The 23,043-nt window shown below is 44.4% G+C and overlaps 2 protein-coding genes across 2 annotated transcripts in view; one reads left to right on the forward strand and one right to left on the reverse strand.

Moving 5' to 3' along the window:
• Positions 1–1,307: 1,307 nt before the first annotated feature.
• On the reverse strand, positions 1,308–13,306 carry znf280d (zinc finger protein 280D). The gene is made up of 18 exons (XM_056607997.1): positions 13,137–13,306; positions 10,252–10,382; positions 9,676–9,869; positions 9,400–9,496; positions 7,739–7,966; positions 7,479–7,553; positions 7,296–7,399; positions 6,863–7,077; positions 5,728–5,885; positions 5,549–5,649; positions 5,313–5,459; positions 4,962–5,096; positions 4,648–4,850; positions 4,426–4,566; positions 4,160–4,228; positions 3,962–4,077; positions 3,821–3,845; positions 1,308–1,989 (listed from the first exon to the last, which is right to left on the reverse strand). Exons 2-18 carry the CDS (start codon positions 10,373–10,375, stop codon positions 1,308–1,310), a joined length of 2,814 nt encoding a protein of 937 aa, XP_056463972.1. The 5' UTR covers positions 10,376–10,382; positions 13,137–13,306.
• Positions 13,307–21,117: 7,811 nt separating this feature from the next.
• Positions 21,118–23,043, forward strand: part of tcf12 (transcription factor 12) — a 45,423-nt gene continuing 43,497 nt past the window's right edge. Inside the window, exons 1-3 of the mRNA XM_056607841.1 lie at positions 21,118–21,277; positions 21,975–22,084; positions 22,307–22,379. Of these exons, the coding sequence (XP_056463816.1) occupies positions 22,013–22,084; positions 22,307–22,379 (145 nt within the window). The 5' untranslated portion in view covers positions 21,118–21,277; positions 21,975–22,012. The remainder of the gene's footprint in view (positions 21,278–21,974; positions 22,085–22,306; positions 22,380–23,043) is intronic.

Genomic DNA, 23,043 nt, shown 5'->3' on the forward strand with positions numbered 1-23,043 from the left:
AGTGAAGACTACTCTGTTTGCTTGTGCTTTTCTTATTACATTATACATTCCCACTATGTACTTTCCGTTCTAATTCACTATTTTGTCTGTTCTAGCGTGTTGCGGGTACTGGACTGGATGCCTGGACTCTCCTCATGGATAACCGGCCAGAACCCCATCACCATTTTAATATGATGTACATGTATTTACCTGTGTGTCAATTGTGGCACCCATTGCACTCCTGACCATCCCTGGAAGAAGGGATCCCCTACACTGCGTTTCTTCTCCAGATTTCTTCCTTGCTGATTCAAGGGAGTTTTTTCTTGCCCGTGTGGGGGCATGGGTAAAGGGGGGTGTCACAAATATTTGGCCTGTTAAGCCCTTTGAGACTGTAATGGTGATTAAGGGCTATACAAATAAAATTGAATTGAATTGAACCTCTCACACCCCCGCCCCCCCCTGACGCCCGTAGCCGTGGAAATACGTTTAAAAATACACCTGCTCATCACACCCCTCGCACACGATGCATCTGGAGGGAGATGAGACTGCCGGTACTCCATCAACCTCCGCCTCTGTCCTCCTCTCATAACACCGTCCTTTATGCCCCTCCTCTCCCCTCCTCTCATAACACCGTCCTTTATGCACCTCCTCTCCCCTCCTCTCATAACACCGTCCTTTATGCCCCTCCTCTCCCCTCCTCTCATAACACCGTCCTTTATGCCCCTCCTCTCCCCTCCTCTCATAACACCGTCCTTTATGCCCCTCCTCTCCCCTCCTCTCATAACACCGTCCTTTATGCACCTCCTCTGCCCTCCTCTCATAGCACCGTCCTTTATGCACCTCCTCTGTCCTCCTCTCATAACACCGTCCTTTATGCACCTCCTCTGTCCTCCTCTCATAACACCGTCCTTTATGCACCTCCTCTCATAACACCGTCCTTTATGCACCTCCTCTCATAACACCGTCCTTTATGCACCGCCTCTGTCCTCCTCTCATAACACCGTCCTTTATGCACCTCCTCTCCCCTCCTCTCATAACACCGTCCTTTATGCACCTCCTCTCCCCTCCTCTCATAACACCGTCCTTTATGCACCTCCTCTCCCCTCCTCTCATAACACCGTCCTTTATGCACCTCCTCTCCCCTCCTCTCATAACACCGTCCTTTATGCACCTCCTCTCTCCTCCTCTCATAACACCGTCCTTTATGCACCTCCTCTCCCCTCCTCGCACGGGCTCAGTAGAATTCAATCGAAACCTGAAGGACAGAAAGTCTTCCGGGCGTCAATAATGTTGTAAGCAATGTTAACGTCACTAATGTTTAGGCATGTTTAGCCCCCTGCCTTCTTGCCCCCTGCCTCCTTCTCCCCAGCCTCCTTACTGCCTGTGGCTCCAGCCTCCTTGCCCCCTGCCTCCTTACTGCCTGTGGCTCCGGCATCCTTGCCCCCTGCCTCCTTGCCCCCTGCCTCCTTGCCCAGGTCGGTTCCAGCTAACTCCTCAGACTCCTCTTCTTGAGGTGAACCAGAGGCTCTGTTCCCGGAGTCGTCCGCCCCTTCAGACCCGGCCACTAGTTTCATGTCCGCCCCTTCAGACCCGGTCGCTGGTTTCAGGTCCGCCCCTTCAGACCCGGCCACTGGTTTCATGTCCGCCCCTTCAGACCCGGCCACTGGTCTCATGTCCGCCCCTTCAGACCCGGCCGCTGGTTTCATGTCCGCCCCTTCAGACCCGGCTGCTGGTTTCAGGTCCGCCCCTTCAGACCCGGTCGCTGGTTTCATGTCCGCCCTTTCAGACCCGGCTGCTGGTTTCATGTCCGCCCCTTCAGACCCGGCTGCTGGTTTCAGGTCCGCCCCTTCAGACCCGACCGATGGTTTCAGGTCCGCCCCTTCAGACCCGACCGATGGTTTCAGGTCCGCCCCTTCAGACCCGGCCACTGGTTTCATGTCCGCTTCCTTTGGTGTTTCAGACGTTGACGTAAACAGGTAGAAAACTCTGGGTGGCTGCACAACGGAGAGCCTGGACAAAGTGGGGTAAAAAAATAATTAAATAGACGTGCAGGTACCAATCAACACACATTTGCATTTCTTCGACTGTAAAACATTACCCATAAGCATTGCTATTCCTTCGGATTACACCATTAAAAGGTGGGGTATGGGATTTGCGAAACGCCAGCAGATTTTGAAAATCCACAACTCAAATGGTCCTACCTCCTCTCCTTCAACGCTGATTCTGACTCCACCCATTCCAAGTACATGGACGCGCAATCATGCACGAGCCAACGCAGATGCTCGAGAGCGAGCCATTAGCTAGTTAGCTAGCTCCAGTAGCTACCGCAGGATAACAACAGAAGCTTGCTCTGGGTCCCGAGCTTTGAGTACGTGCACTTAGCGCGCGGAGAGTTTTTCGAGCCCTGCCCGTTCCACATATGATGGACTAGTTTAATTTTCATGTCAGTACTTCTAACTCAGTGGCTGTAAGTGGGTTATGATAAGGATTTCAAGTAATTTTGCAAAAATGGAAAAAAGAATTCCGTACCAAACCTTTAAGCTTATGTTGACAAATTAAAAACTGCAATTTAACGTGCAAAATTCATGTGTTTTTTTTTTCATTTCAGAAATACCATATTTTCCGCACTATAAGGCGCACCGGAGTATAAGCCGCAGCAGCTAACTTGAATGATGTGTACATATATAAGCCGCACTGGACTATAAGCCGCAGGTGTTTTAATGTTTAATTACCATCTGTAAGGGTTCGTGCACAGAGGGGATTGTCGGGAAAGAGATGGCTGCTTGAGGAAACTACCATTTATTAACATTTCAACAAACAAGTTGCATATTTGCATAACGTAATCAAGTGTTACCATTTAGTGCAATAGTAGCTACAGAACATATACTGTGCAGTGTAAACTGTACTGTATCACATAGCGTTTCAGACACACAAACTTTTCAACTTTCAAACTCAAACTGGCAGTCCATTCCGTCTCATAAATCTGAAACACCAGGCTGGTCCAGCTCTGAAGTTTACAATTTTCATTTCGGTGGCGACCGTTTTAGCTTTCAGTCGGATCTGCACGGGGGAAACACCTCGGCCGTCTGCTCTCTGTGTGTTCACCCAATCTTCCAGAAAGTCTACAAGTTTGGGCCATCTGCTTTTATTACCTCTGAAAGCTTTTTTTGAATTTATGCATTGAGACAGTTCTTCCCGCTGGCGTCTCCAACGTCCCAGCAATGTCTCATGGATGCCAAGGCTACGTGCAGCCGCTCTGTTTCCTTCTTTTGCAGCCAGATTGATTGCCTTTAACTTAAAAGCTGCATCATATGCATTTCTACGTTTGTTTTCCGTTTGTGCATGAACATTTCCTTTGCACAAACCGTCTCGCTCTCTTAGAGTCTGTCTTGCTCTCGTACCACTCTCGGTTCCACTTTCACTTTTGTGCGCTACCTCCTGTATCACTCTCTCCTGGCCTTCAGCTTTTCCTGCTGGAGCCCACGGCTTAAAGGTGGGGGGGCACGGACCGGTCATAGAGTCAAAGTTGGTGGACTGTAACCTGTAAAAGTCCCCATAGATTAGCCGCACGGTTATATAAACCGCAGAATCGTAAAATGGGAAAAAATGCGCGGCTTACAGTCCGAAAATTACGGTAGTTGAGATATTTAGTTTAAAAAGCGGGTATGAACCAAAGTATATGCCTGAAGAGCGTTACATAAACGGCGTCTTTTTACTCTTGAAAAATAAAGTACTCAAGGAAAACGGTAGCATGGGGTTCTATGTCAGATTCAAATGTATGACGCTTGACTGCACACTGGAAATGTAATGCAACGTAAAATGAAAAGCCATAACAACTTACATCACACCAGGTGCAGGAGCAGCAACTAAGATAAAAAGATACATACACATTTCCATTAGTGAAATAGAATTGGTTAAAATATATCTACAAAATTATAAAAATAAGAATGAATCCCTCAAGAACTACAAATAAGCTGAATACCTTTCCGCTCAATGACCCGGCACACGTGGTCTGAGTCGTCCGTCAGATGCTTGGTCATCTTGTCCCCTTCTAAGGCCCCCACCAGGAAGTCACAGGAGAGGCAGCTCAGAGATTTACTGAAGGGAACAAGACCAGACTTAGGATACGTCCTGGTGTTACAGACACACGGAGCGCTACCGACCACCACTCTGCACTCACACTGTTGGATTCGACATTCTCTGACTCCCCATCCTCTTGAATCGGTCCTTCGATATTGTACTATGATACCTGTATTGAGGAGAGAGAGAAAGAACATGAACGCCATTGGAAGACGATGACTGCTTCTACCACCACCACCACCACCACCAGGCAGTCTGAGCAGTTCCCCATTGTGTCTGGTGAGATACGCTCAGGAATAAACCAAGTGCTAATATTAATACAATAACAATCCACTGGGGTTTTAAATGTAAATCTTGTGGACTTACCTTATCATATGATTGTAGATTGAGACTTTGCAGCTCGTCTGGTATTTGCACGCACCGCAGTTCGAAATCATTGGATAGTGAGAGAAGAAGTCAGTGACCTCTGTGGAACACTCGACACAAGTGTGTGGCCCTCCGCCGATTCTGAAGGGAGAAGAACATGTTAGGAACACAGAGTTCAGTTATAACACATCAGGCTGTTCGTTCAGAGTCCCCAGCACTCACCTGGTGTTCTTCAGAGCCGTGTTCTTCTTTGACACTCGTGCCTCCTGCTGCCTCTTGGACTTAGCACGCTTGGGCCTCCCGAGGGCCTGGGGGCGTTTGGGTTTGGACTTGGCTGGTTTGGGAGGTTGAGCTTCATGAGTGGTGCTGCTGGGGCACGGGTTGCATGAGGAGACGGTACCTCCTAGAGACGCCCGGATGGTCACCTGGTGGAATTAAAAGAAGAAAAGCCTTTACATTTTGACTCGCACTTGCACAAACGGAGGCCTTTTGAAGTTGTAGTGCTTTATTCATCTTCTGGTTATTCACGATGCTACCTTAGTTCCAGGTGGAAGGCCTTCAAGTGCTTTTGGTTTCTTGAAAGTCTTGTGAAAGTTGATCTTGTGGTCCACCCTCTCCTTGTAGGTCAGAAAGTTCAGCCTGCATTTTCCACAGCGATGTATGCCTTTTCTCTTTTGTGAAACAGACAAAATACAAAGAGGTTTTCACTCTGGACAACAACCGATTTCTTAACTGCAGTTCCAAAACCAAGCTGCAGAAGCGTTTCTCCAGCATGAATAAATAACAACGCTGCTCTCATCGTGGCAGGGATGGGTTGAACATTGAAGAAAAAGATTATGCTGGTCAAACACAACATTTTATCGTCGACATTAATTTCCGCCCCGTACCTGATGTTTCATGTAATGCTGCATGTACGAGTGTCCACTTCGGAGCACTTTGAGGCAGAACGGGCACAGGAGGTCTTTCGTGTTGTCGTGAGCTACTTTGAAATGAGCCTCCACTTCCATGAAGAATGAGGACCTGAAATTGCAAACCTAAAAACAAGAAGTCGTGTCGGTGAAAATCAGTGAGCGTTGACTCTCTGTGGTTTGCTCTTCTGATTCAAGACGACCCGTCCACTGACCTGGCACACGTACGGCATCTCTCCAGGCTTGTGGGTCTCCTTCATGTGTTCCAGTAGGACCTGTTCCGTCTCAAACGCCAATTCGCATATCTTGCAGTTAGCTGAGGAAGACGGTGGGGTTAGTCTGTGCAGAGCGGATACCACGGAGCGCGTGCTGGTTCTGGGCGGTCGGGTCTTACTTGAGGATGCCAGTGGGCTGTGGGCCCGCTCCACGTGGCACTGCAGCTGGTAGGGGGTCATGTACTGTCGGTAGCAGTGCTGGCAGGTGGTGTAGCTCTCCCAGCTCTCACTGCTCTGCTTCTCCAGCTCCAGGTGGTGCTTCATGTGGTTCATGAATCTGGCAGGTCAACGGCGTACATTAGTACGTTTACATTTAGCAGGCGCTTCTATCCAAAGTGACTCACAATAAGTGAATTTTACAGAAGGAGAAATATATCGCTGTCGGTACAGTACGGACGTTCTAAGAACCAATTGCCAAGCACTAACAATCACTAGGTTAACCCATTTCCAAAAATAATTACTTTTACAGAACCTTCATTAAGTGTCTAGTTCCCCTCTTAACATGGGTAACGGCTGCTATAAAACTGGCATTAAACCAAAGACATCGGGGACACCTACACATCGGGCCAGCCCTTTCATCCTGTAAGATCTGCTTCTTCATCCGGTTGTGATGAGGATGATCTAATGCAGGTGACCCTTGACCTCAGCTGTGATAGTAGAGTCCGGTACAAACTGGTTCCCCCAACCCCCATTACTGCAGCGTTATTTAATTAAATAACCAATTAAAACCCGGCACCAAAACTAGAATCTTTTGGCCCATGTAGGAAACCATCTTTGATGTAGGCAATGCACAGAAGGCATTAGACTGATGTTTCTTCAACTCAGACCAATCATTAGTGATCAAGACCCTGAATGATAACAGAGTCAGATAAGGAGGTTAAGTATGTGTTCTTAACCTCAGACACATGAACACCCTTATTAACAACGCTATGAAAGCATTTATGTTTATCCATATTGTAGATTTTGTGTCCAAAAGAACAAGATTCCCAGTGCAGTCCTCTTCTTTTGGCCAATAAATCCATTCTATTTTCACTGATACTTCCTGGTGTATCTTTGTTTAACACACTTAAAAAATAAAGATTATGCCAACGCAGAAGTGAGGTCCTCTTTGTGTGGTCACAAGACGGAAAACAGGGGAAAAGTGTCGGTTTTGAACGCATCACTGAAGAAAGAACTGATCTCCAAACACGCAGCCTACATGTGGACAAAACTTGTATAAGGGAAGAATTCCACAATCTGGCCATGCCCTCATACCTGATGTTGTTCTTCAGCACTTTAAAGCAGCTCTGGCACTTGAAAGTGGTGTTGGTTTTATGCTCCTGCCTCTGCATCTGCCAGTCGCCCTCCACGCGCCCGTAGTAGAACTCTCCGACCAGCAGGATGTGTTTGGGGTTCACGACTTGGACTGGAGCGACTGTGCTTGGAGGCGGCGATGGGGAAACCATTTCCACAGGTTTGCCAGAGCAGTTCTACAATAGACACAATATTGAAGGGAGATCTGCAACTGCCTTCTGGACATCCTACAGAGCCATGCGGCCGCAGAACGCTTGCATGAACTCAACCCCAGCACGCACCTCAACAGGCTGTTGAAGTTTAAACATTCCCATTTTCCCATTGGAACATTGGAAATTGACATGCAAGGTTGGCTATGAGTTGGGCATGTTAAATGACTGCACAAGACACTTACCTTCAGGTGAGACTTCAGAGCTTCCTGATGATGGAAGATAACTTTGCATTTGTAACACTTCTTCTTGTAGACGTATTGTGCATCGACTGCTTTGTTATTTTGTACTGAAATCGGAAGAACAGAATTATTAAATACGGCAGATCAGCTGTGCAACTTCTCAAAGGGATTGTGGAGGAAACTCACCTGGCTCTAGTTTGACTTTCTTTGTCTTGACCTCGTTTTGCGTTGGCATTAATCGCCGTTTCAGCAAGCTTTGATCTATACATAAATACATAAAAAACAGAGATTGACATGTGTAACAAAGGAAGCCAAGTGTAACAGAGAAAGCCTAGTGCAACAGAGAAAGCAAAGTGCAACAGAGAAAGCAAAGTGTAACAGAGAGAGCAAAGTGTAACAGAGAAGGCCACAGGAAGAGGATTCTCTCTGTCCGGTTCCAGTCACACCTCCTTTGCTCTCGGTCGGACTCGTCGCAGTCACGGAGCAGATGTCAACGGGCGGAGGTTTGGGCGGCTGGGTCACAGGCGGCTGAGGAGCGGGGGAGGAGTAGACGGCAGGGTTCTGGACGTTGGACAGGGTGACCACGTTGTTGTTGAGCTTCACCTGGGGTCTGTGGACGACCCCGGGCATGATCCTGGCCTGGGGCAGCAACGGGAGGAGGTGCGGCTGACCAGCTGCAGGGAAAGAACAGATGGATGTAGAACCATGCATACACGCATTATATAGAATACACTGCACCTCACCTCACACCATAACTACACGGAGGAAGTGGTCTCCGCATAGCCTCCCCCTTAGCCCTCAACACTCCTCTGACACACTTATTTAGGGCCCTATGATTTCCGCGATAACGAAAACGCGGACGGAATCACGGAATCTGACAATAAAAACGGAATCTACCGATATTTTTTTTTTTATTATACAGGAAAGTATTAAAAGTAACAAAGTTACAATTTAAAACGGGCCTGTCTTAGTAAAATAACTGATTTCCAGCAGGTTCCTGTTCTGCAGAACATATAACATGTAACAGGGACAAGGCACATCAGACGTCACATTTACAATATGCAGCGAAATGGAGCGGAATTCTCCAATATTTTGGTGAAATTCAGTTTCGAGGGAAAAGGGAAACCACACAGGTGACATTAACGTCACTGAATGTTTAGCAGTCACTCCCACAACAATGTAAAAAAATAAATCCCCGGTCCACCACTCCAGCCTAGGTGGTGGGAATGCAAACAATAGGTCCTGCTCCCGCTCGTAAAAAGAAGCCGAAGAAGAAGTTGAAGCGCCCGTGGCTGACTGCTGAAATGCCCAAATCTTCAAAAAAGCTTCGTAATTCGGTTCTAACCCCCAAATTCAGAGCCGAACAATATCCAAAACACTTCTATCAATCAGGTGATCAACTGTTTTGTAGAGTATGTCAACATACTATCGATTGGAAACGCAAAGATACATGCGATGACCACTTGAAGTCGAAAATCCATATAAAAAACAATGAACGCCGTAGCCAGGGCACACCTCTTCAAACCACAATTTGAGTTTATAAAAAAAGTGTTTATAAGCACTTTGTTATTTATGTCATGTTGTTTTTATTTGAAGCACTAAAAACAGTGCAATGTTTGGATGTTTTAATAAATGTAGTCTTCTATCTGATTAAATTGTAAGAATTTTATTCTTTCCCACTTATTTGACACTCATTCTGATGATTTAAATAGCTTGAAGTGTAAAAACGGAATTCATGAAAATTATAACGGAAAAAACGGAATTTGGAAAAAAATCAAACGGAATTTGGAAAAAAATACGGATTTCATAGGGCCCTACTTATTGTACGTTGTACATCCTGCACTTAAAAATAGTACTTAGCATTGTGTAGCGTCTTATCCCAGCTACCTCTGTTGTATACGGGGAACGGGTTAACCTAGTGATTGTTGGCGCTTGACAGTTCTATGTTCTATGAACATCCTTACGGAACCGACCGATATATTGTTGTTTCTCTTCTTCTGACTAATGTACTCTTGCCAGTCGCTTTGTATAAAAGCATCTGCTTGATACAAAAGCTTAATGCCCTAAAGTTAAATGTAGGAACCAAGTGGGCCCAAGGAAGGAATACCTGGGACGATGGTGAAGGAGGTTCCGGGCGGGTACTGTTTTCCGAGCGTGGCCAGGAGGTTGGCGGGCCCCAGTTGATGCGGTTGAACGATGTATCCCTGACAAGACATAACGCACAACTGAAGACTGTCACACAGTATCGCTCAACACGTTCACACGCACACGCTGGGCCCCCCCCCTGAGACCAGACACGGGTTCACGCCTGCGTTTAGGTTTAGCCCAGTCTCCGTATAGAAACCCCTTTAAAGTTCATTCAGTTACACAATGAATAAACTACCTGGCTATTGATGATTACTGGGTGGGGGGGTATGGTTGGTAAGGGGGGTGGTGACGTCATCGCTCCGTTGCCAGGGACACTGGCTGACAGCATGATGGGCGTGGCCCCTCTGGGGGCTGGGGGCGGGGCTTCCTGTCTAGGGATTACGATCCGTACAGGTGAAGGGCTGGGTTTGACCACCTTTGGGCTGTTTACTGAAAGAGCAGAAACACAATCATACACTATGTTAACATAGAGGGAACACGAACACACAGACACATTTTAATTCTTTATTTGAATCCACCAATCACATTACAACAGACAGGATTCATGTATTTCAGAGATCTCCTGCGCCACACTGCCTATCAATGCTGAAACGGAGCAGAACTTTGCTAATTATTTAGATTTTCTGCTGCAGAGCCCTGCCAGCCTTAACCCACTGAAAACACGATTGCTTACATGCCCAACACACACACACAAACACACGTTCTAAAACCATCATCAGCATCTATTCAATGCAGTTACTAAACAGTTATGTTCTGCATGCCAATTTTGGCGGGGAATAAAATCTGGTTAATAATATATATATATATATACCAAGCTCTCCGATGAAGATGGGCTCATCGTCGTCATCATCATCTTCCACCAGGGTCACCTCCGGAGCTGGTCTCTGCCATGGCTCCAACTCCTCTTCCTCACATTCCATAAACAGTTCAGACATGTCCGACCTGCCATGAAAAACACATTTTAATATGGAGGTCATTTATACCCGCAGCTCAAAACCTTTTCAGATCCCCTCACGTCAACGGCTTGAATCTACTGTGGTGAAGCCCGTTTAAATCACGTTTGCAAACATCCACCACAGAGCGGTCCTGCAGGTCTCAGGCCTACGATTGATTCGACTCTGCACATATTGACCAACCAGGGAACAGGGGGGGGGGGGGTCTTCATTGACCAGCCGACACGAAAACTAACTCGTATCAAATGAACGTGTTGATTATCCGATATCGTAAACGGCGCAGACTGGTGGTTCCATTCCGGATTTCCTGTGGGTTCATGGATGGACACACAGGGACAGGACGCTGAAGAGTCCCTTCTGTGCGTGTAAAAACATGTGGGAGTATAATAACGGCAGTTCTGTGGAAATCCACTTCTTGTTTATGACGCAACTCTTCCCAGAGGTGCTCTCTACAGAGAAGTTTAAATCCAGCTTTACTTGATTTGAGGCGTTGCCGTCGGTGACATGGTTGATGGTTTTTCAAGGAAAAGTTTCGAGGCTACAAGGTGTAACTTGGTTATTTCTTTGACCTTTCCAACATTTTACTTTCAATTAAACAAACCAAAAAGGGTCAATCACATTTGGTTGATGTAACCGCATTCTCTGATAAACCAAACCCTCTTTGATTTGGCAGATTCAGTAACTACAAACAAAGTAGAATTCAAGTAATTTTATGGAAATTAGCAGGATTCATCAATAATCAATGTTTGGAGAAATTCTTGACTCCAAGGTATTTTGGTTTGAAGAAGGCTAGCCAAAGGCCAGCCATGAAACAACAGCGATGTTTCATATCACACCTGATTGCAGATCATTTTCAAGGCCAGAGAACGTTGCAGCACACGTCTCTACATTTAAAGAGGGAGTCCATTCACAACTTCTGAGGAAATCCAAGGTCAACTTTAAAGATACCGGATATTCTCAGGCTTTACATTATTCAGATTGCTTTATTACCGAAGGTAATAACTGATATATTTCAAAGTTTAACTGTTTGAGATTGACATGGATTCATCCATCTACATTTCTTGACTTTTTTGTCGGGTCGTTAAATCACATAAAATCAGTTTCCTTCAAAACCAGACATTAAGATCAACATGCACAGCTTGTTCAGATACCTATTATGAGCAGGATTTTCAGTGTTAAACCGTTGTAGCATAATTTCCTCCAAGGTTTTTTTTAAATAAGAGATCTCTAACAATAGATTGCTATGAAATATTTGTGCAGCATTAGATCTCATGTAGCCTCGATTCTCACTTTCATTGTACTGTACATGTTTATTGCACACGAGATAGATATCTATACATATATAGATTAAATAACTTATTTAGAGAACATTGAGAAAGACCCTAACCATTTGGGCTGGCCGATCTGGTGGCACTTAAGCTGTGATTGGCTGCACTGGTCTTGAAGAGTGTCGAATGGCGAGGCGGGCAGCTCAACGGACCAATCCGCAGTCTGCAACCACGAATCCGAAGTTTAACGAAGGTGATCGAGTGAACTGTAGCAGCTACGCATCGGATTGGACTGGTTTCGGTAATTGTTCGGATTCGGAAATCCGTTCCAATATCCATACTTCCATCAGTACACTCAAACAAAGTACACTATCCGCACTCACTAAGTGCGCTAATTTTCAGATGTCAGTGTTGTTCCAAATCGAATACTCCGTGGTGCACTAAGCGGAAATTACGATCACGACTGCTACCGCGGCTCCTGCCCCGCAATACATATCCCGCTTTGAACGGTGAACTCTTTAACTCTTACAGCTATAAATAGTTATAAAAACTACAAAATGACTATTAATGTAGGCTATGTGGAAAATGCGCCGACGTTGACCCAGCCCTCTTTCGCTACGTAGCTAAGATGGCTGCCGTTTAGTACGAAAAGTGTACATCGCCACACACTTCGCGATTTGACAGTTTTTAGTACAACATCAGGGTCCTTTCAGTACACTTATTTTCGCCCGATTTGAATCGGAACGCCCTACGTAGTCAAACTTAGGCTAGTAAGTACGGATAGTATGGATATTGGAACACGGAACTTTAATCGGTATCGTTTAGATTTCAAGATGGCTGCCCCGATCGACGAGCGGAAGAGAAAGCTATTGGGCATGTAAATGAACCCTTCCCATTACGTCATTCATTAATTGTTGTATTTGAAAGCTATACGTGAGATATCACGCCGAACCTGGACGTAGTTAAATAGGTGATCCCTCACTAGAACCTTCCTAGGAGGCTCCTAGAGACGCCATGTTGGAAGGAGTATGCTCATACCTCAGGAAGGAGCTTTCTGCTCTGTATCTGGAGACTTGATCGCTGATATTCAAGGTTATTATTATGAATATTCCTCCAATTTCAAACACATATGCGTGACGAGGGCTGCATAACGAGCCCCTAAAGCTCCATAATGTGAGCTATATCTCCTAGTCTAGTGACAGCCACGGACCCCCCCGTTGGTTCAGCCCTGATCCCGACCACAGATCACATGTTACCAACATGTCACCTCACCGCCCTCTGCATCGCCTCGGAGCGGAGGAGGTCTCATTCAACACAGCGCACCTAAACACCGCTAAATCACGGATCTGGTGGCCGAACAGAGCGAAGTAAACCCGACCGGAGCTGTGCATGCTGGGTAATGCTCACTTCCTCCGCGCTCCCGCACTAAAGAGACAAAGAGCGCCTTAATGACTTACTAACAACTCGTTCATTACCTGATCAACAGCCAAGCTCTGGTAGAAGGACGTGCGGCCGGGCGGTCAGGGTTCACGGAGGACGAAAGATTCGTAGGGCGCTATTAGGACAAGTTCACTGGATCTGTTGTGTTCGCTCGACCGGAGGGAGGGACGCAGCCGCACGGAGCCCGCCTCTGATTGGTCGGACCGGTCTGGTAACCGGATATGACGTTATAACAACAGATATATTATATATATATATACTTATATATATACTTATTTGCATCTCCCACATAGATCGGTAGATCAATCGATTGATACCCATACATACACAGGCTTCATTAATAAAAAACACTGTTAGCAAACCGTGCGTGGTGGTTTATGTGTTTAAAATATAGAGGCCATTTTGTTTTATTTATAATATTGTTATTATTATATTGTGTGTGTATATATATATATTTAGATATTATACATACATACATACATACATACATACATACATACATACATACATACATACATACATACATACATACATACATACATACATACATACATACATACATACCCCCCCACACACACACACACACACACACACACACACACACACACACACACACACACAAAGTGAGAGGATTCCTTTATTTTATCCAACAGGTGGCAGTCTTATCTATCAAACCGTCATTATCCTTTAAACGGCTTTATAACACCTTCAGTAAACCTGCATTGTAATAGCATATATTTTCAAATATCTTTAATAACTTGAACAGAACCAGAACTCTACACTTATGCCTACATGACCAAAATCTGATGCTATGAAGGCAAAATGCTTCAGCAGCCTGCTCGTATGGGTCACAAGTTACAGATCTCAGGCTGTGACTGGACCCAGCATAATGCTCTGTACCGTAATGCAGTACAGTCATGTACTGTATCTAATCTATTCTTTCATTACATGAATCAGAACACTATCCAAGCATTATTACCCTCCTGTCAGGTGCACTGATATAGTTGAAGATTAAATGTGTTAATCTCATTTATTAGGCCGATACGATTTAGACATCATTTTAGCAGATTTTCAACCCATCCAAAAATATATTGAGATATATATTTGACATTACGCTCCCTGCGACAGGCATGGACAAGACCGACAATGGAGCAGAGAGATCGCCATGTTGTACCAGAGTGGTGATGACGTATGTTCGCGTCGAGAGCAGCAAGGGGCTGTAGTTCACAAAGCGGCCTCACACAACACCTAACATTATCGATGCTCTTCGTGAATTTTTTTTGTTTTCTTTGCATGAAAAATTATCATTTAAATCCCAAAACAACATATGTGTAATCCAGGGCATATAAAGACTGGGACCAGAAAATAATTTCTTTCTCTCCATTGAAACCGTTTTGCCATTGGATTTTGGATTATTATAAAGTAATACAATTTATTAAATAAATATTTGTGAGATGTCATTACTCATTTGTGAGATGAGTTTGCTTCCTATTTATGTCGAGTATACACCCCTACTGTCCACAAGCATCCCCCCCATATAGATTGAGAATTGTTGCCACGTCCCAGTGGTGGAGGTATCATATATATGAAAGAGGGCATTCAATTATACTATAATGATCAATTAGGAGGCCGAAGCCCTAAAGGAAGTGATGCAATAGGTGACTGAGGGTCAACATTTGAGAACCCCTTTTATCAAAGGGGGTCTCAAAGGACTCATACGCTTCAACAGCGGCTGCAGCAGAAGTGTTGAGACGAAAGATGATAAAGACATTTATAGAATATTCCCATTCACATGATTCTTCGCATGACCTGCAGGTTGGAGACTGAAATAACCCCCAAAATTAGCAATAATGTAAAAGCAGCCAAGTCCCACAAATTGCTTGAACTATTTATTTCATTCCATTGTTTCGTTGATATGCATTATTGAAAAGTTTCAAGCATATGGATTTAATGCAATATCCACAAACAGTTCAAAAATGGTACCATGAAATGTCTTGTTCATTGTATTAACCAGTTCATTTCTCTTTTGTGAAGTCACCAAAAGTCAAAAAAAGTTAAACGCAAGGTCACAGGCCAACAGTGGAGCTGTGTTGGGAACCAGCAGCCAAGAGCTTCCATGGAAACTTTCTACCCATGTTAAATAGATTTAGTTGGCAGTTCCTTTTCTGCCCATTTTTTAAACTTGTGGAAGCACTTTGCAGTACTGGGAGACACCATTTCTAACGGCAATGGAGCTAGATTCTAAAAATATCAAAAGATGCCCAAAGCAAATACCTTTAACCCATGGTTGTTTTATCAAATTAAAAAATGTCAGAGTTTCATTGACCACAAATTGAGCAGAAATATTTTGCATACATATCTTTAAATAGTTTAACCACATTAAGAAAAATATTCGTTAATTTTTTTTATTAGTGAAGCCACAAGTTTTGCACATTATCCAAACAGAATACCTGAAATGTTGATATTTCAGCCCTTTCGGGTTAAAACAAGAAAAAAGGACAACCTAACAAGAGTGAAAAGTTTGGGTTGGGTGACCTATAGTTCAAAGATGTCCCTGGTCAGGTAGACTAAATAAAAGTGTATTCCCAATTCCTCCAGGACATTCGTGTAATTTATTTGTGAGCTCTCCCTCAAGCCTAGAGAGACATCAGTGTTGAACCACCAACTGAAAGAGGGTATTTGCCATTAGTATGAGTGACAACATTTCATGGCTATTAATTTAGTTCATTATATTTAGCCGATTTGAATAGACTTTTCTAGCAGGTGAGGCTGTCAAAGAACTAAATATGGAGCAACTACAAAAAGTAAATTTGCAGCATGACCAAATTATACAAAAAGTATAGGAACTGTTCTAGCAGATATATTTTAGAAGTCTCTTTTGATAGGCAGGGAATAATTGTCTTTGTCACCCTGTAGTCATGCCATCAAATCTGTTGGGCAAAGTACCGCTACTGATTAATCCAGTTGACTCACCAGTCAAGTCCCCCTAGTTAGAAAATGGAAGAAACCCCGTTGGTCATGTTAATTATTCTGTTGTTACAAATGAAGACTAATACTTTCCACATATTGCGATCCAAGTTACTGGCTTCAGTCTTGGATTTTATATTTCTATATGAATAGATTCAATTTACCAAACTATTAATCATGCTTCAGAAGAATTAACCTTTCTTATATGGCAGATCTACCACAAGCCTCCATTGCCACAACCTCCAGATGGCTTACGACCTACGGCAACTCCTCGACTACTGCAAGCCAACAAATTGGCTCTTGCACACCAGACACGCATTTTGCTTTATTTTAGGTTTTCAAGCATCTTAAAATACCCAAATCATCGCTCCAATACACAAGTCAGCTAATGGCCTACAAGGAAATGCTGAAGCTAGTGTTAGTGATGGCGATAGAAATGGACAAGCTTGCGTGTACAAATATGCAACTAGAATTGCAAGGTTCACAGCCCAGTTGCATAAGTGGTCACAACCGTTGGATTGTAAGCAAGGGTAAAAAATAAAAAAACTTCCCACAAACTAGTCAACATGGTCAATTGAAAGCCTGTACAAAACTACCCTGGAATAGTCAAATGCAGCTTTACTGCGGATGAATTAAGCCAAATTGCATAAACATCCAATGGTAAACAGTATACAAATGCAATCAAGGTTGCACTCACTCGGCCATCTGGCCGTGGCCGTCGCAACTGTGGCCTGGCCACGGTAGGCTCTTGTACATACGCCATCACGTCGCTAGCATCCAAACAATTCTACCAAACCTTAACCAACTAGTGAAAAATGGAACAAAACTTTAGCACACACCCAGTGACTAATCACCTTGTCCAGGGGTGTTCCAACGTGGTTTACCAGAGGGCCTTGTGGACTTAATGTAAGCCACACATTTGACAGACGGCACGGAATGACGTTAAACTAAGCTAATCTACAGGTTACTAGTGCTAGTGCAATTACATGAGCATTTTGCACAATATTTGTACTCCAATGCTACGTAAAGCAGGCTTCTTCAGAAACCCGTAGCCTGCTACATTGAAGGGCAACTGTAACAAACCCTGACCAAGACCGAAAGATGGCTCTGGAAGCCACTACGGCCCACGCAGCAGATTACTGCGTGGACCGTGGTGGCTTCCAGATCAACCCTTCGGTGGACCATTCATACACATGTATTCCGAGGATGTTTTGAAGACACTGGAGTCCCATGGCACTAGATTCCTTTGAAGACTAAATTGGTATGGGGGGGCCCAAAGGGGGCCCCCCCATAGATCTTGTCAGTCATCTAACACCTGTTAAGAAAAACACACACACATCACAAGATACAAATCAGCAAAGCTAGGTTAACAAACAGCGGCGACATGCATGTCAAGGTGCAAAGAGCAGGGATACTGATGGCTTGTGTCTGAGGAGACAGCCCAAAAACGTCAACATTTAATAAAGGAAAATAACTTTTACTCACTGCGGTGGTCTGTTTCGAAGTGCCATGTTGGTAGCAATATTTGTCTGGGCTGTTCAGTCAAATGCCCACAAAAAAAAAACACGCAACAACGCATACTTTCAGTTTGTATAAAGTGACAATAGTGATCTGCAATCTAGATCGAAAACTTTCAACCCTCACAAAACTCAACCTCGATTGACACAGGCCAATGCGAAAAGTAAACCAAACCCAATGTGTTCACCTATAATTAAGGGGTGCGTGACAGGTGATCTCAATTAAGAGCTAATCAGAAAGAACACACTGATCTGCCATGAGTGAGACGTTCAAAACGAGGACGAGGATTTTACGGAATTGTAACCATTCAAATTCAAATTTCTTTATTATTGGATAGGGTATGATATCAATGATTTGGGCTTTGAGTAGGCCCATATTTCTTAAATTTTTCTCTTACATTTTTTCACCCCTTCGCCTTTTGAATATGAAATCTATAATCTCAGCCTCTCTATAATTTGCCCAACATATATTTTATTGTTCAAATAAAATCCCATCCTTATTTTGCCATTCATATTTAATCTTTACTGTCTTTCATTGTACAACACAATCATCTAATAATTATTCATAACGCTCTTCCATCTCCTTGGCTGCATTAAGACGAGGCTCGGGTCAGAGCAAAGATCGGGATCCACACATGATAAGGGATAAAGTTATTTATTAGAATAAAGTAAGTATCATGAAATCTGTAAAGGGATTAGTGTAGCGTATGGAAGATTAGAAAATGTGCGATTATATGGTTTGGACAGAAAACCAGTACCAAAATCACAAGGACCGACCGAGCCGGAACGGAGGAAACTTACCCAGACAGACAAAACAAATACTGGGAACAACAAACCATCTTTACCATGTTGGAAATACCCAAACAAAATGCAACAAACCAAACCTGAACAGCAAACCAACATATGTGACCAACCAACTGAACTACTGACCAAACACACAATTCTTTCGAATAGCCTATGTATATGGGCAGTGGAAAGTGTGCTGTGGGGATGTTGAATAGTGTTAACATAAAACAAAACATGGAACCAATCCAAAGGTCCAAAACCTTAAGGAACCACCCTAAACAGAACCCAAGCCCACCTGCCTCTGTGGAAAGAGAGAGAGACTGGCTAAAGCCTGCGTGGCAGACCTGCACAGGTGCACCTCATCAGCTGAGAAGCCTCTCAGCCCCGCCCACTGGGTACCTGTAGCAGGTAGGCAAACACAGAGGACCCAGCAGACGAAGGAGAGAGAGAGCAGTCACAGCTGTCACATCTGTTGCCTGAAGATTCTTTGTTTGTCTCCAACAAAACCTTCCAAACAGATGAATCATTGGCTCATCCCAGAAGTGTCAAATTACTTTTGTGTGTCAAAACGGGCAGGGTGGTCGTGGACTCCTGAAAAATACTATGGTTGTTTTGTATGTAGAATAAAATGCCATTGTACATTTGACTTTTTTTACATTTGACTTTCACAATGCAGGATTCTGGGAATGCAGTGATGGAATCCCGATAACACCTGTTCCCTAATAAATGGGCTCAAGATTCTGAGTCTGCCTGCAAGAGGTTGTGTGTGTGTGTGTGTGTGTGTGTGTGTGTGTGTGTGTGTGTGTGTGTGTGTGTGTGTGTGTGTGTGTGTGTGTGTGTGGTTGCAACCCGGTATCACACGATTGCGTGCTCCTGCGCACGAACGTTAATTGAAGCGTGTTCCAGAGCACGATAGTCCGACTTTTTGCGTGTTACACAGAACGAAATTTAAACCAATGCATTCTGAATGGGAGTGTTCTAAGACAATAATATCTATACGGAGCTCCATAAGGGACATTAGGGAGAACTCTCCCGGACAGAACCTTAGTTTGGAAGTCATGCTTAGTGACACGACAAATAGCCTACTTCCAATTTAAATGATAATTTTTCATGCAAAGAAAACTAAAAATGTTCGTGAAGAAGTTTGATAATTTTAGGTTTTATGTGAGGCCGCTTTGTGAACTACAGCTCTTCGCTGCTCTCGACGCATATGTTACACGTCACCACACCCGCCCTTGGAACTCGGCACAGAGATGGCGATCTCTCTGCCCCACTTCACCGCTTTTTCCAAGGGGCGGATAAAAGCATCGAAAGAGGTGAAAACCATTATAAGTCGGGGCACGTGCAGAGTTTCAGTTATGCCGATGGGAAGATTGTCGGTCTTCTCCTCGCCAGTCGCAGGGAGCGTGACGTCACATACGAGCCGTGTAGTCTTTCTCGTTGTGTTTTCTCTACAGCCTTTATCTGAACAATTGCACAATAAACGGTCGAACTCTTTGCATGAAAAATTATTCCTTAAATCCACAAACAACATATGTGTAATCCAGGGCATATAAAGACCGGGACCAGAAAATAATTATTTTCTCTCCATTGACACCCATTCATATTTTTCGATCTCATAGGTCCCATGAGCTCTACCGGAAGGGGCGTGACTTCGCCACTCTATACAGCGCGCAGGCTTGATGCGCATGCTCCGCCTCGTCTTCTTCTCTTTCTTTGTACAGAACCAGCGACACACAGTGGCCTTGAATATGTACTACAGCGTTTCTACCGCTAGATGCGTTTTGCAATGAGTGCATCTTTAAGGAGAAGTTCGTTTGTTGTTGGATGTTGGACAGATATTCGTATATTCATTTCGGGTTCATCAGCGGTTCCTGCCGTACTTTAAGTCAGTCTTGGAGGACAACTTAGGGAAACCCAGTTGCTACTGACTGCTTGCTTTTAACAAAGGGACAGTCAATCACTCCAATTAATTTCCAATGGGAAATAGCTTTTTGCTCAATAGCTTCGAAGGTATCGGCACCAAAACACCCCAAACCAATGCAGAACATTTCTACTAGGTGGTACTAATAAGACACACCCAAGGATAATATAATATGCACCTACCATTTTATAGAATCCCTTTAATTTCCTATGGGAAATGGATTTTTTCCCAATTGCTTCCACGGTATGGGACCCTCAGACCAATGCAGAACTGTTCTACTAGGTGTTATTGATTAGACACAAAAATAATCCCATTCTCTTAATTTCGCCTTTCTTTTGATTGTTGTTATTGTCGTGAAATCATCAGTCCGCCTGTTGTACACTCTCTGACCAGCAGAGGAGTGTTATGTGTTCATGAGAGCATAAACCCCCATTCACACACACGCACACAGACACGCACACGCACACACATTCTAACACACACACACACACACACACACACACACACACACACACACACACACACACACACACACACACACACACACACACACACACACACACACACACACACACACACACACACACACACACGTGAATGTATGTCTTTCAACATACAGGTTCACATATTTGTTCTGCGAAAAATAAAGAATTTAACAATTATTAAGCTATTTATCAACCTCTCAAGCGCCGGACATAGAGGCATCACTTCAACAGGACTCCGTTAATTGTGTCTGGGGGTCAGTTGAGTTGGGGTCATCTTGTGCACAGCGAGGGACTAGATTGTTCGGCGGAGGGATCCTCATTTAATCGCCGTTCTGAGGCTTCCGCGGAGCAAAAAATGTCTGCTCAGGGAAACTCATAACACAGATACAGAGGATATCTTTGCGTTTATCGCGATTTTATCACTGTATGGTTTAATGTGGAGTCCTTTTGCACCGAACCCCAGCTTCTACTCCTGCGGATGAACCCCATGATAAAAGGTACAACGTCCAGTAGTTTAACTAAGATTTCGAAGAGTGAGAGAACTTGGGAGTTAAGAAGGATGAGAAAGACCAACATGAGACAGGACAGTGAGGCGCTGGAACTTCTCTCTCAAACTCTGTATTAATTGACCTCAGCTAAAGGGAACTTGTGGATGAAGGAGTGACGATAAGTAACGTGTTGTGAGTGAGAGCCTCGCCTTACCAGCCTGAACACCACCGTGCATCACCCTGCTCCACCCTCATCCCTTCATCTCTCAATCTGTGTTGATGTTCAGCAGATAATGTAAAGGAAAGCCATCACATCTGCATCCTCGGCTCGTCTCAGGAGTGAACGGTTTAGAGGCTGCTCGGAGCCTCTTTCCTCCGAGTCAGAGCTTCTGATTGTTCATCCGCTTGATGAAGCAGCATCACATCACACGAACGCGCACATCCCTCTAGTGTGTGTGTGTGTGTGTGTGTGTGTGTGTGTGTGTGTGTGTGTGTGTGTGTGGGGTGTGTGCGCGCGCGTGCACACCCCTCCTCCGCCTGTGTGATGCCGAAACGATCAGTAGTGCGGGGGTCGAACGGGACCACCAGTGTGATAAACAGTCAAGGTTTATCAAACGATCTGGAAGTCGACACTTGATCGTCTACATATTTGTTGAAACGCTTCCGTGCGTCATCACATGGAGAAGTGATGGCTCGGTCTCTCTAGATCTCTCTAGATCTCTCTAGATCTTCTAGATCTCCAGGATGGATCCCCCGCAGCGGAGCGCCGCTGTTGGAACCGATAAGGAATTAAGTGATCTGCTGGACTTCAGTGCGGTAGGACGCCTGGGATATACTTTTAACTTTTAAACGTTCAATGTGTCTCATGCATTTTTGCTTTATTAAACAGATACCTTTTTTTTATTTTATTAGTGTCCTATTGACGTGTTATTATTTGCACATCGAGAGTCTCTCTATATGGTCGGTGCCTTTTGTTAAAGGGTTCCAACAAGGCGTTTAACATGTTACCGAGTGCTTCACAAAAATCTTATTCTGCAGATGTTCTCTCCACCTGTCAGCGGGGGGAGGAACAGACGCACGAGCCTAGGCAGCAGTCGGTTCACTGCAGCAGGTAGGATGTATCCTAACGCCTTAACTAATGCTGGTGACTGTACTCTGTGTGCCCTTCTGTCTGGGACGGTTCAACTTTCAAAACATTGGCATTATTGTGGAAGAGTTTCCTGTTTTATTGTTGTATGGTTTCTTGTTGAAATAATCCTAACGCATTTAACATCACCGGTTGATGCCTTTGCACAACTGGTGAGGAATCCTGAGCTCCCCACCTGGAATTGTCATGTCGATAAACGTGAACTGAGCCTGGTTTGGGCAAACGTAATACAGTTGGACAACCTTGATGTAATCCAATCATCCAATCAATGGATGTCCAACGAGTGTCATCAACAAAAAATGATTAATGACATAATCAAATCTAAAGATGCATAGATATTGTGGCTAGCCTGCTACTACCTGCCTCTTTGATTACTTCCTGTAGGCTAAAGACATTAACTGAACACTGCTGTGCGAGCATTGTGTGAAGCTGTGTCTGCCGCCGCGGAGACAGCTCATAACTCAGGCATCACTGCTCCTCGGGGGCTGATCTGCATGCATTCACATCGCTCTGTTGTTTGCATTGTCTGTGAAACCAAAGAGATCCTTCAAGGCCTATAAAAAGTAAAACACAAAACATTTTGGAAAATTGAGAATAAAATTAAAATGGTCAACAAAATGTTTTGAAA

This window comes from Gadus chalcogrammus, chromosome 14 (genome assembly GCF_026213295.1).
Source record: "Gadus chalcogrammus isolate NIFS_2021 chromosome 14, NIFS_Gcha_1.0, whole genome shotgun sequence".
NCBI classification, from domain to species: domain Eukaryota; kingdom Metazoa; phylum Chordata; class Actinopteri; order Gadiformes; family Gadidae; genus Gadus; species Gadus chalcogrammus.

What these genes read in the sequence shown, in the direction of transcription:
- znf280d (XM_056607997.1), bottom strand. Translation starts at nt 10,375, where the DNA reads ATGTCTGAACTGTTTATGGAATGTGAGGAAGAGGAGTTGGAGCCATGG. An exon ending in GAAAGTCAAACTAGAGCCAG is followed by an intron (nt 7,400 to 7,478) that starts GTGAGTTTCCTC and finishes TTCCGATTTCAG; the next exon opens with TACAAAATAACAAAGCAGTC. An exon ending in ATCTACAATCATATGATAAG is followed by an intron (nt 4,229 to 4,425) that starts GTAAGTCCACAA and finishes TCCTCAATACAG; the next exon opens with GTATCATAGTACAATATCGA.